Genomic DNA, 13,389 nt, shown 5'->3' on the forward strand with positions numbered 1-13,389 from the left:
AAGATTTTAGAGAACTTTTTTTTCCCCCTACTGGTAGTCTTATTTTTACATTTAAATCTTATAAATGTAAATCTTTTAACAATCCAAAATGTATTTTGATAAAAGGCATGAGGTACAGGCTTAATATAAAAATAGCCCCAAATCTAAAACAAGCCTCAACACTAGTGATTGAATAATCCATTCTTTCTTATTTATTTGAAATAAAGTTCCAAATTCAGTTGCAATTCTTTCTGGTCACTATATTTTGTTCCATTAATTTGTCTGTTTTAATGCTTGTCCCATGCTCTTTTAGTTATTGCAGATTTATAGTGCACTTCACTATCTAATAGATTATGCTCTTGCTCATCACTTTTGCAGGCTTTTCCCCCCTTGAGGATTTGTTCAAATACGATGGATTTCCTACCATTTTGTAGAGTTCCCAAAATTACAGATTTTAAAATTGGAATTGCATTATATTTAGGAATTAATTTAGCAGATAATTGACATATTACCAGGTACATGGCATAAGTTTTCCAATTACTTATGCTTTTTAGTAAGATAGCAACATTTTTTTCAAAAAGTTTGCATGTCGTTAAGTTTATTTCTAGGTAGTCTGCCTACACTTTTTTCAAAAACTTAAGTGTTGATTTACAATGTTGTGTTAGTTTCAGGTGTACAGCAAAGTGAAATATATATATATATATATTTTTTTTTTCAGATTCTTTTCCCTTATAGGTTCTTACAGAATATTGAGTATAGTTCCCTGTGCTATACAATAGGTCTTTGTTAGTTACCTATTTTATATATAGTACCTATGCTTTTTGTAGCTATTGTAAAGGTGGTCTTTTATTTTGTTTATATTTTCAACTGGCTACTGCTGGTATATAAGGAAGCTACTGATTTTTGTAGATCTGTTTTGTCTAAGTCTCCTTATCAATTCTCATCAATTCCACTTTGGGCTAATTCTCCTTTCAATCACTTTCCAATGATTTTACCTTGTCTCACCTCTTCTTGCCTTATTGCGTGGTCTAGCATGGCCAGGGTAACATCGAATCATAGTTGACAGCCTTGTTCTGTTCCAGTTTTGATGAAAATGTGTCTAGTGCCCCGTTATTAGGTATAATATTTGCTGTAGGTGTCCAGTGATCTCATTCTATCCTATCCTTGTCAAACAATTCCTGGAGAATTGCATCCACTTGTGGGCATCTTCCTTAACAAGGGCTTAGACCAAGGTAAGCACACTCTGAGGACAGTCAGCAAAGGGAGAACCAAGTTATTTGAGCACAGTTTTAAGAATCAAAATAGATGCAGAGAGCACATAACACCCAACTTCAAAGACATAAGGTGCTTTCATATGGAAAATGGATCAGATGTGTTATAGGAAGACCACCGTCATAAAAGTAGAACTAGTAGGAAATAGGCATAAGGAAGCAGATTTTGACTCAATATAAGACATGTCTTAAAACTGAGATTTAGGGCTTCCCTGGTGGTGCAGTGGTTAAGAATCCGCCTGCCAATGCGGGGGACACGGGTTCGAGCCCTGGTCCGGGAAGATCCCACATGCCGCGGAGCAACTAAGCCTGTGCGCCACAAGTACTGAGCCTGCGCTCTAGAGCCCGCGAGCCACAACTACTGAAGCCCACACGCCTAGGGCCCGTGCTCCGCAACACGAGAAGCCACCGCAATGAGAAGCCTGCGCACCTCAAAGAAGAGTAGCCCCTGCTGGCTGCAACTAGAGAGTGCCCGCGCGCAGCAACGAGGACCCAACGCAGGCAAAAATAAATTAATTTTTTTAAAAAAACGTGTGGCACTGCCATTTAAAAAACAAAAAAAAACAAAATAAAACTGAAAGCTAGTCCAAGATAGGACACCCAAGTGGTGGTGTCCAAGGTAAGTCCATATAATTACTGTCAGGAGTAATGAGGAGGGGTTTAAACGTCAAATGGTGGTTATTAGTAGATCATAGTAGGGTCAGGAAAGTCAGCAACGTCAGTCTCACCTGGGAGCTTATTACACATGCAGAATCTTGGGTCCCACCCAGACCTATGGAATCAGGATCTGCATTTTAGTGAAAGCTCCAGGTGATTTGTATGCACATTAAGGTTTGAGAAGCACTGGACTATTTGGTTCTAACAGATATATTTTCCTGCAAGTCACAGAGCACCAAACTTGCTGACATTCAGAGGATACAGGCAGTTAATCGCCTTGAATAACAAGAAGCCTGGAAGTGCAGTAGCTCAATAAGTCATCACAAAGTTGGCTCTTGTTTTGCACCTACCGTCCTCGGAGTGTGGGCTTGAATATTGAGTTTATTGACTCATGGTCACAAAATGATTGCAGTAGCTCCCCATCTCCACATACGGCTTTCACACTCCACATTCTATGCAGGAAAACGACAGGCTTCCTCAACATCTGTCTTTTTATCATCTAGGAAAATCTTTCCTTGAATCTTCCCTGACTTCCACCTGCACATTCCCATTCTTCTATCCCACGAGGCGAACTTATCTTACATCTCACTTACTGGTCTGAGTGACATGCACACCCCTAATCCAGTGGGATTATTTTACCTGACTTAGTATTGATAATTTTGGTTCATCCCCTGAGACACGTGGGAAAATTTTGCCTTGGTAAGAATAAAACCTTTAGAAGGGAGAGGTGGGTTGAAAGTAAAAATGATACACCTAACTTTGTTTGATGCTCTCCTGTTTTTTCTAATATCCTCTGTTTACCCAAGAGATGTGACCCAATACTCTGAGCATTGCTGCATATTGGGTTTTGTTGACTGAAAAAGGGGTTGCAATCATGACACCCATAAAAGAATGGCAAATTTTATAATTGTTTTTTTCTATCCTCCATATTGTTTTTGTTTGGTCCGCATAGACCTGTGTCACCATTATAGCAAAATTAGAATTACAAACTCCTCACAGATCTCTCATGTTCTCTTTATGCCGTGTGTGGATTTTATTTTCTAAATTTTTAAAGAAAGTCCCTTTCAGAAAAAACAACAACAACGATAACAATATTTCAGTTGGCCAAAACTATTTCTGAAGTTAGTTCAAACTGAAGCCCTCTGCTATGAGCCTGGAAGCCAATGAAACCTACATGCTTTTGACACAGCTTCAGGAATATGGCTTCAGAGGAGCTGCAGGAAGAAAATCAGCTTGCAAATGAAGTATCTTACTCAAAGCCAACAAAATCCAACTGTTTTATGAGAGGGGTGGCCCTGGAAGGTACACAGGGGCTGCTCTGCCCTGGGGTGAGAAGGGAAGAAGAGTGGCCCCAACCCCAGGGCTTGTCACTTCTGATCAAAGTCGGCACCTGCACCTCATAATCACTGGCTCCCACCTTTTAAAGCAGACACTGATTTATCATCTGTCAGGTTGATGACTTTGTAGTTCTGCCTAAACTACTGAAAACATTGTTAGAATAGGTTTTTAAGGGTTTTTATCTTGGGTTTTTGTTTGTTTGTTTTTTTAGTGCAAATAGTCCGTAAAATGCCACAAATTGCTCCCTTTGGGGACATCTGTTTTGAGAGACCACCTGTCGTCCGAGACCCCCTGAGAACATCCTCTCACACCATTACAGAACCCCTGAGGCCACCGACTGCAAAAGCTCCTTTGGGTGGGATGGAGGTGGGTGTGTTCCAAGCATGGATGTTAATGAATCCCTTCCTATAAACTGAAGCCCCCTGAATGCCAGCCTGGTACCCCGCCCCGCCCCCTCAAAATGTCTTAAAATAATAAAGTGAAACTCAGTGACTTTGGAAAAGTCCGACTGGGCTGTGGCCATTGTGCAGGGTCTAACAGCAACATCTTGGTAGGGGTCCCCAGTTACAACCTAGGCAACTGAAACTTATTCTTTGCAGATTTCAAACGCATCTTCTTCCCTCCTCCCTCCAGCTTGGCCTCCACACTCTTAATAAAACATTAAAAAACACTCCACACTATGTTGCCAGAGTGTGTTCAGCGAGTCTCCCTGAAGTCTGGCCGTTTTTCTCCATCTCCATATTACAGCCATCTTATCCATTTGCGTACAGAGGCGTCCGCGCGTGAGGTCTGATTTCCTGGGAAGTCGGCTATGATGTGAATGTGTTCAAAGAGAAAGAGAATATTTTCCACCGCTGCAGAGGCACTGTGCCTGCCTTTTAAACTTGAAAGATCAGCGGGTATTCTGTGGAACCTGAACACGGGTATTGGAAAAAGTGTTTCTCTAAGAAAAACAAAACAAAAACTCATTCTCTTTAAAGGTCATTTTTTATCAGCGCGCCGGGTTGAACTTTCTGGGGGAGGGGAAATAAACATAATAATAGTGTTTATTGAGACGAACTCAATGCCAACAATCTTCGAAGCACTTAACACATATGATTTGACTGAATCTCGTATCTCCTGGGCTGTAGTGAGGAATAGACGGATTAATGCATAGAGAGCTATTAAAGTAACTGGGCACCCAGGGAGGGACAGCCCAGGGAGGGGGTCCACTATCACCTGCATTTTATGGGTTAAAGTTGCAGCAGCTTGCCCAAGGTAGAGCAACTTCCCAAGGGGCTGAGTCAGACTGGACACCACATCCTTTGAGGATAGCTCCACATCCTTTAAGCGTAAGATGCCAATTTGCACTCCGATCTGTTATTCCTTTCTGTGTGTCTCTCTCTCTCTCTTCTAAAAAAATAATATGGAGCATAGGATAATATCTATTGCCTCGATAATACTTCTTGATTTTTGTTTTCTGGTTTTGGGTCTTGGAGCAGCAGCTCAGTAGCTGCGAGGATTAAAGAACGTCAGCCGGTGGTGCTCACGTTCATTTTGCTTGGGTGGCCCAAGGGTTAAAGAGAAAGAGGCAGTGCCCCAGGCACGGGCGGGTAAGAGAGGAGGGGTCTCAGGCCTTCAGCTTCCTAACTCCCCCTTCTCTCTACCTGGCTCACATATCTTGACTCTGGATGAGACCATTTCCAAAATCTCCTACAATCCTTTTACTATAAAAATGAACTGGAGCCTGAGTGGTGAAGTCAAGGCTTGACTGCACTCAGTCAAGGCACCCCCTGCAGCCTGCTCTGTCCTCCTCCCTCCTCTGTCCCTGGAGAGACCCCCACCCACCTGACTAATCTCTCCTGCAGCCCTGACCATTTCTGGACACCCACCTGTGTGACATCCCCATCACAGCCTACAGATGAGCCTTGTCCACCTGGAGGTACCAGATACGCTCAAACACAAAATGTCTACACTGCATTCATCTTTCCTTCTCCATCACACGCCTTGCTCCATTCTCTTCTGTTTACTTCCTCCTGTCTCAGTGACATTCACCCTGGTCCCCTGACCACCCAAGTCAGAAACACGGTCCTCCCTGACCATCCATTCCCTCTTGCTCCTTCTCTGCGTAAAGCGAAGCCCTGCTGCTTCTCCCTTCGAAGTGCCTCTCGATCTACCCTCTCTGCTCATCCTCACTGCTATGTCCTCAGCTCACTTTCAGGACTAGTGCAGAAAGGCAGTTTGTCACACCCCCTGCTTTTCCGTTCTCCCATGCTGGCGAAGGGAGCTTTGTACTTTGCCAACGTGATCTTGAGCCTCTTTTGCTTGCAGCAGAGGCACGGAGGGCTGCTGTGAAGACAAAATGATTTGATCCACGTAAAGTCCTCAGAACCACCGAGAGAGGCAGGAGGACCTAGTGGTCAGAGGGGCAGGTTTGGAGGCACAAAGCCAGGGTTCACATTCTGGGCTCCCTGCCTGCTACCCCTGTGGCCTTGGGCAAGTGACTTGACTTCTCTGTGCTCTAATTTCCTCATCTATAATACAGGGGATAAGAACAGCTCTACCAACATTTGCTAGAGAATTGAATGAAATACATGTAAAGTGCTTAGCGTAGTAGCTGGTACAAAGCGCTAGGCTATCATTCATCCATTCATTCATTCAACAATTACTTACGGAACTGAGATCTATTATCATACCACCCGGTTCCTATTTCGGCTCTAATTACTTGCTGTATGACGCTGGGAGTTTATGTAACCTCTCTGTGCCTCTGGGTCTTCATATACAAAGTGGGGCTGATAAGAGTACCTACCTGAATGGATTGTCCTGATAATTAAATGACACAACGCTGTCAAGCACTCAGCACACGGGAAGTGTTCTGAAAGGTCTGCTACACTATGACTACCATTGTTATTGTTGTAGTTATTATTACGACTCCGAGGCCTCCTGCCAGGTGCCGGGCACAGTCTAGGTCCTCATGGAGTTTTCTATTCCCTGTGTATAACTCAGCCATCAACACGTGGCTGCAATTTCACCCTGCAGTGAAATTATACGCGTGGAGTCTTTTGCCTTCTGTGGATTTCGAGCCACCTCTGGGATGCGTCCCTGACTCAGAATAGACGTACATATAAGATGTGTCATGCCCAAGCGCCCGTTATATCTACGCAGGTTTCCTCTACCAGGCTGTGACCTTCTTGAAGCCAAAGTCTGCTTCTCTGTTTCCCGGGCCCTGGCATATATACTGGGTGGTGGATAGCTGTATGTGGATAAGGGAATGAATCAAAGAATGAACGGACAGCTGTGGCCAGCAGCGTGACCTTGGCCCATCACCTTCTTTGAGCTTCTTCTGACCAGGACCTCACCCCTCCGATCTGTCACCCAAGACAGGTTTCCATTTTCCTGGAGCTAAAGGCCGCATGCAGCCTTTGGTGCGGGGAAATCTCCAAACGAAACGAAGGCAATCAACAGTTCTTTTGGAAATCCTGCATGTTCTAAACCAGGGCTCCGTGGCCTGTTAGGAACCGGGCCACACAGCAGGAGGTGAGCGGCTCCCCGTCACTCACACGCATGACCGCCTGAAGCATGCCCCCGCCCCCTACCCCGTGCGTGGAAAATTGTCTTCCGCAAAACCGGTCCCTGGTGCCAAAAAGGTTGGGGACCGCTGCTCTAAACAACAGCAAAGGCTCTCATGGATGCCTTGATTTCCCTTGGAACCACCGTCGAAAGCTTACGTACCTGAACACGGGCAGACCCGAAACCGCCAATTAGTCTAATGATTTTAGAACTGAGTATTTTGAGCTCGTGCCCAGCTTGGACTCTCACCGCAGGGCTCTGACTGTTATCTTCCTCGACTTTTCCAAGCTCCATTCCAAAATGTCATTTTTATTTTTCCTAGGAGTTACAGAAAGGGTACGTGACATACATACACACGTACGTAAATATCTTTAGTCTTTTCGGGGGCGAGATGGGAAAAATCGACAAATAGGTTTCTATTTGTGGGCATTTTTGTTTTAAACGTTTTTTCTTTTTTAATGCACTGAAGGCTATTCTGGATTTTACCTTAAATTACTTGACCTACCTACTTGCTGTTTCTCAAACTTGGTTCCAAATCATCCAAGTTCCCTGCTCCTGCATGCTACAGCAACCCCCCTCCCAGCGCCCCCCCTAAAAACAAAAAAAGAAAAGATCGATGCCATTGTTCAATTCTAGTGTCATTGATGCAAGGGTGGCCTGGGTCCTCAGGCTTAATTCCTAAACACCATCTGCAGGAAACAGGCTGCCCCGTTCTTCAGGCTTCTGTCCATCATTAATAAGTGTTTAATTGATGCTCAAAATTCTTAAGAGCTCTTTGTTCATCCTGCAGCTTGGCGTCAGGATGACCCACGGGTGGCTCGGCTTGTGCTATGAGATCCCAGGGCAATTGGTCTGAACGGTGCCCTTGGGTTAAAACTTGAGTTTAGCGGTGCCTCTGACAAGAGGAACCCAGGCCCACTTCAGGTCTACAGCTACACAACTCAGACAGCAAACACGGGAGAAGAAGCGAGTACAAGGGTGTGCAAAGCTGATGAACTTCTCCTTGATGACTCAGCACCCTCAGCAGATACTTTATCCTGTCCAGATCTACAGTCGATTTTGTAAACGTGTCCAGGAGTTGCTGTAAAGCCAGCATCCTTTGGACGGTTGTATACCATTCTATCTCAGTACACTTTGACCCCAGCAGGTCAACTGAGCCCTACTCTGACTTAATTCTCCTAATTGGTTGGATCCATTCTCCGGACCCTAGTCCAGGGGCAAGAGTGTATCCACGCTTAGTACCCAAGATGCTCCTTAATGAACGGTGCTAAAACCGGGCCCTTGCATCCTGCCACTCAGAGACAACTTCCAACCATAGCCGCTTCCTGCATGTAGGAAGCCCGAAATTAAATCATCCTGCCCACTTTGGAATCCGTCCATTTGCCATTTCACATAGATAACCAGTGACCTCTAGAGAGAGATGCACACGCAGGATTTGCTTGAAAAGCAAACAGAGGGAGAACGTTTTCTCTGTTCTCTCCACGCACTGAGAAGGGTCACCTTACAACGCACAAGGGACCAGCACCAAACTAAAGAACATCTTTTATTTTTAATAAAATAGTGAAGCATGAAAAATATCATATATTACAAATAGACACCAGCAGGACCACTCTCTTTCCTGGCGTTTCCTGGTGAGGAGAATAAACTCCAAGGTTGGTAGATGGCTTCCCGGGTCTATTCATGGAGACCATTTGTTTAACAATAGAAAGAGTCAATGAGCCCTTTGGGCACTTTTGAATGATCCTTCTCCCGTCTCCACCCACCCTTCCGCAAATCAGTCCAAACGTGTATCACATTGGCTTGGTTTCCATTAAAAAGCCACAAACTGTAAAACTAAAGGGGTTCTGAGGGCTGGGCCTCTTAGTTCTTTTGTTAGGAGACTTCTTTTCTTGTCTTTATGTACAGCAAAATACTTGTTTCTCTTTTGATTTTCATGTAAAGAGAAAAAAAATGTATTGCACATCGTTGGCACTGACCAATATTAGGTTTGGTGGAAGTTTCTATGTCGGAGAAAGACCATTTGTGGAGGCTGGAGTCTCTTTTAAGTGACTCCAAATCCACTGGAGGGTGCTGAGTTGTCAGGCTTTCTCTTTCTTCCTGTTGGCACAGAAGTTGCCGTCTGCACGCAGCCTTCCTGAGGGTGGCCCTGGGCTCCCCTGCAGGACAGTGACTCTCTCTCTTTCTCTCTTTTTGAAACTCAGCAGAGGCTCTTTAATTTGCAAAGAAGTTATCTCTTCTCTGATTTGTAAATGGATAGCAACGCCAACTCAAACACACAGATGTATATTTATGGAAGGTTCTAAACAAAAGTTTTCTTCTGGGGGCCTGAATCAACTATGTTACCACAAATTAGTTACACAAGAGGCTACTTAACTGGGAGGGCTCTCCTTCACTGAAAACAAAAACAAAACAAAACAAAACAAAACCCTTTAAGTACATTTTGACTTTCAGTGTTATCACAGCATCCTGAATTTCAGGGTAAAAGCTTTTTATTTTTTTCCTTTTACTTTTATTTAAAAAAAAAAAAGAACAAAACAAAACAAAACAAGCAACCAACCAACCAACGGAGAAAAGCACCATGTTTGGGCTCTGACTGCCACTGTATCCTCTCTGGGAAAGTTTTCCGCTCCGGCCTTCCCTCCAAGTGCCATTCACACGCAGGTGGGAGGCTGGGCAGGGATTTCGTATTTCCCGAGATGGGTTTTTGGGGGATGCTGGGCTTTTTTGTAAATTCCACTGCTGGTGATCACGCTGGCCGGTTTTCTTCGGCTCTTTTTCTTGAACCTGCGGCTGCAAACGTTCTGCCAGGACTGCAGAGTCTTGGATGTCCAGACCCACATGCCGCTGGTGATGCCCACCACCAGCAGCATGAAAATCTTCACCATGAAGATCTCCACCGCGGGGATGGAGGCGGCCATCAGACAGTCCAGGTTTTTAGTCTGGTTGTTCATTTTGCACTTGTGCTGCGTGGCCAGGATTTTCCAATACTCCACGTTGAGGCGTTCGTAAAAGTAACAGGCAATCACACAGGTGGCCGGCACCGTGTAGAGCACGGAGAAGACCCCTATCCTCACCATGAGCTTTTCCAGTTTGTCCGTGTTCTCCCCACCCGTTTTCATCACCCGCCGGATGTGGAAAAGGGCCACGAAGCCCGAGAGGATAAAGGAAGTGCCGATGATGAGGTAACAAGCCAGCGGGATGAGGACGAAGCCGGTGAGGGCGTTGATGTCCATGCTCCCCACGTAGCAGACGCCGGTCAGCTCGTCCCCCGCGACCCGGCGCATCACCAGGATTAGGATGGTCTTCACGGCCGGGATGGCCCAGGCGGCCAGGTGGAAGTAGCTGCTGTTAGCCTCAATGGCCTCGTGGCCCCACTTCTTGCCCGCAGCCAGAAACCAGGTGAGCGTGAGAATCACCCACCACAGGGAACTGGCCATGCCGAAGTAGTAGAGGACCAGGAAGACCAGGGTGCAGCCCGTGCTCTCAAGCCCCTCCTGGATGACGTAGAGCTGCCCGCTGTCCCGGTCGCAGGCGACGCTCTCGGCGCCCGCAAAGAGGCGGATGATGTAGCCCACCGAGTAGACGCAGTAGCACATGGAGAGGAAGATGATGGGGCGCTCGGGGTACCTGAAGCGCGCCGGGTCGATGAGGAAGGTGAGCACGGTGAAGGCGCTGGAGAAGAAGCACAGCACGGACCAGACGGCCAGCCAGACCACGGCGAAGTGCTTGTCGTCGCGGCTCCAGTACACGTCCACGCCCGGCGTGCAGAGCGGCGCGCACGACGCGCTCTTCTCCACGTGGCGGAACTTGCCCGGGTTGTCGCAGCCGGCGCGTCCGGGCCCCCCGTCCTTCAGCTGGTGCTCCTGCGCGCTGTGCGGCCGCTGCGGCCGGAAGAGCGGCGGGAACATGCCCGAGCCCCGCGCGGGCTCGTCCGAGCCGTTGTTGGGCGCCTCCATGCACAGGTAATTGGGGTCGTTCTTGTTGGGGAGTTTGCTGCAGTCCAGCGAGTCGGGCCACTTGAAGTTGAACTGCTCCATGATCGGGGAGCATTTGAGCCGGGCCTGCTCGCACATGACCCGGCAGGCGGGGATGGGGGTGGAGACTTGCTCGGTGCACATGGGCGCGTACAGGGAGCACAGGAAGAAGCGGAGGTGGCCGTGGCAGCCGTACTCCACCAGCGGCGCGAACTCGTGCAGCTGGATGGCGGCCTCGCGCTGGTTCTCGTGGCCCATCAGGTTGGGCATGCGGGTCATGTTGTAGCCAATGTCCTTGCACATCGGGATCTCGATGGGCTGGCACTTGCCGTCGCCCGGACGCTCCATGTCCATGGAGCTGATGGCGGCGCACGAGCCCATCACCTGAAGGACCAGCCACAGGCGGGGGCCCGGGCGCTGCATGGTGGCGTCGGAGGTGTCCCCGCGGGGAGGTCGGCCGCCCTCAGAGCCGCCGCTCCGGGGCTCGGGCTGCCGGCTCCGGCTCCTCGTCCCCGCTCGGGCCCCCGCCCATGCCCGCCCAGCTCAGCCCCAGCGGTGCGCACAGAGCGCCCCCGGCCCCGCTCTCAGCGCGCCGCCTCCGCCGAGGTGAGGCCGCGGAGGAGACGAGCAAAGTTTGCGAACAATACCGGGAAGCGACAGGACCCCCGGAGCTCTCGGCGCGCGGGCCGCCGCCGCCGCCGCCAACTTTGGCCTCTCGTGGGAGCGAGCGGAGAGGGCGGGCGGCGCGGGCGCACGGGGGCCGGCGGCTGGCGGCGGCTCCGCCCTCCCCGCGCCGGCCTCTGCCCGGCCCGGCCCGCAGCCTTTCGGAGATCTGGTCCCGGCCGCAGCCGACGAGCGAAAAGGCAAAGGGGAAAACAGCCGAGCGGTGACAGGCCCCGCCCCCGGGCCGCGCGCCCCGCCCCGCCCCGCCGCTGCTTTGCATGAGAAAGCGCAGCTCGGGGCCGCCCGCTCCCGCCGCCGCCCCCCGGCCCCCGGCCCCCGGCCCCGCGCCGCCTCCCTCCCGTGCGTCCCTCCCGCCGCTCCTTCGCCCTCTGCGCCGGCCTCCAACTTGGCCTGCGCCCCCTTTCCCGGGGAGCCCCCGGCCTCGTCCCCCGCAGCCCAAGGACGCCGGGGTGACTGGGAGTTCGGAGCCTGGCCGGAGGAGGGGCGGGCTGGTCCGCGGCCGAGGCTGGGGGCGCGTCGCCCCCGGTTTTTATGGTGGGTCCCGGGCGGAGGGCGCTTTCAAAGCGAGGTGGGATTTGCGTTTTATGATCTCGGCCATAAAGTGGCCCCTTAGCTTGTAAACCTGCCCGCATCTTCCCGAGGCTGCGGAGTTACCAGGCCTGCGTCGGGTCTCCGGCTCCGGGGAGGGGTCTCTTTGAAATTTCAAAGAGTAGAGCTAAGGGCCGGGGGGCGGGGGAAGGGCTCTGGGAATCCAGATTTTAGGGCCGCTCCTCCGCGGTCTCCGCGGAGAAGGCGGGGAGGGGGAGGGGCGGGCAGCTTCTTGGGGCTCTTAGGTCCCACCCACCCCCCCGCCTCGGGCCGTGGGGGGCTTTGCGTGTAGCAGAGGGACCCGCGCCCCCGACAGCGCCGCGGAGTTGAGGGGCCTCGCGCCAGGCAGGGCTGCTGATTTCTTCTAGGCGGCTGGGTTTATTTATTATAGGAAGTCATTCGCTCGTCGGGTATTTATATTATTTGGCCAGTGATTTGCCCGACTGCTCCCTCCTGGGCTGCAGACCCGCGGGATGCTGCGGCGTTGAGGGTGGGAGGTGGGCGGGCGCTGAGTCAGCTCGCTCCGGGGGTCCCCAACTCCCCGGGCAAGGGGAGGCGCCCGTGCCTCTCAGTTCTCTTAAAAAGTGCGGAGCGAGCGCCCTGGCCCAGTGCCCTTAGATCACCCCCGTCGGATGGGGGGGCAGGTGGGGACGAAGTCACTTCGGCCACGCACGCCCACGCCCCACCTCCAGAGAACTTGCCCGTCGCGTCACCTGGCTGCCCGTATTAACCCTTCAGTAAACAGGACCCCTAGGAGGTGGCCGGGCCTCTCTCCCCTTAGCCGCTCTCGAGGTCAGGATCTCTTAAAGTTTTTCGGAAACTCCCAGGCTCACGCATAGCGGGGGCAGTTAGAGGACTTTCCCGGGCGGGAGGAGAGGTCAGAGGAGCGGGCCCTGCGGACCGGGGCCTCCTTTGTCCTCCTGCCTTTCTGGGGTTAGCCCTCTGCAGGGGTGTGCCGTGTGTCCAGCCATCCCTGAGAGTCGGTGCGGGGGGCCCCCGGTCTTGCCGTCCCCCCACCCCCACCGCGGGGCTTTGCAGGAGCGGCGGGCGCTGCGGGTCCCCGGCTATTTCTAGGAAGCACCCAAGAAGGAAACGCTACTGCTAGGAAGCTTCTTGTCGGCGGGGGCGGAAGGGGGGCACTTCCTCTGAGAAGGCTTTTTAGAGGATTGGCTTTTATTTGAAACAAGTAGGATTTTACATCTAGTAAACTTGGGAGAACTCACATATCCACCCCTTCCTTCCTTCCTTCCCTCCTTCCCTCCTTCCCTCCTTCCTTCTTTCCATCCACCCATCCATCCATCCATGCATCCATGCATCCATGCATCCATGCATCCAGCAAACACTGAGAC

The 13,389-nt window shown here is 50.6% G+C and overlaps 1 protein-coding gene across 1 annotated transcript; it reads right to left on the bottom strand.

Annotated features, from left to right (window-relative positions):
* Positions 1-9,192: 9,192 nt before the first annotated feature.
* FZD10 (frizzled class receptor 10) lies at positions 9,193-11,191 on the bottom strand (the record flags this gene model as incomplete). The annotated part of the gene is made up of 1 exon (XM_081252912.1): positions 9,193-11,191. One exon carries the CDS (start codon positions 11,189-11,191, stop codon positions 9,446-9,448), a length of 1,746 nt encoding a protein of 581 aa, XP_081109038.1. The 3' UTR covers positions 9,193-9,445.
* Positions 11,192-13,389: the final 2,198 nt, after the last annotated feature.

Source organism: Mesoplodon bidens (assembly GCF_964165515.1).
Source record: "Mesoplodon bidens genome assembly, chromosome: 13".
Lineage (NCBI taxonomy): Eukaryota > Metazoa > Chordata > Mammalia > Artiodactyla > Ziphiidae > Mesoplodon > Mesoplodon bidens.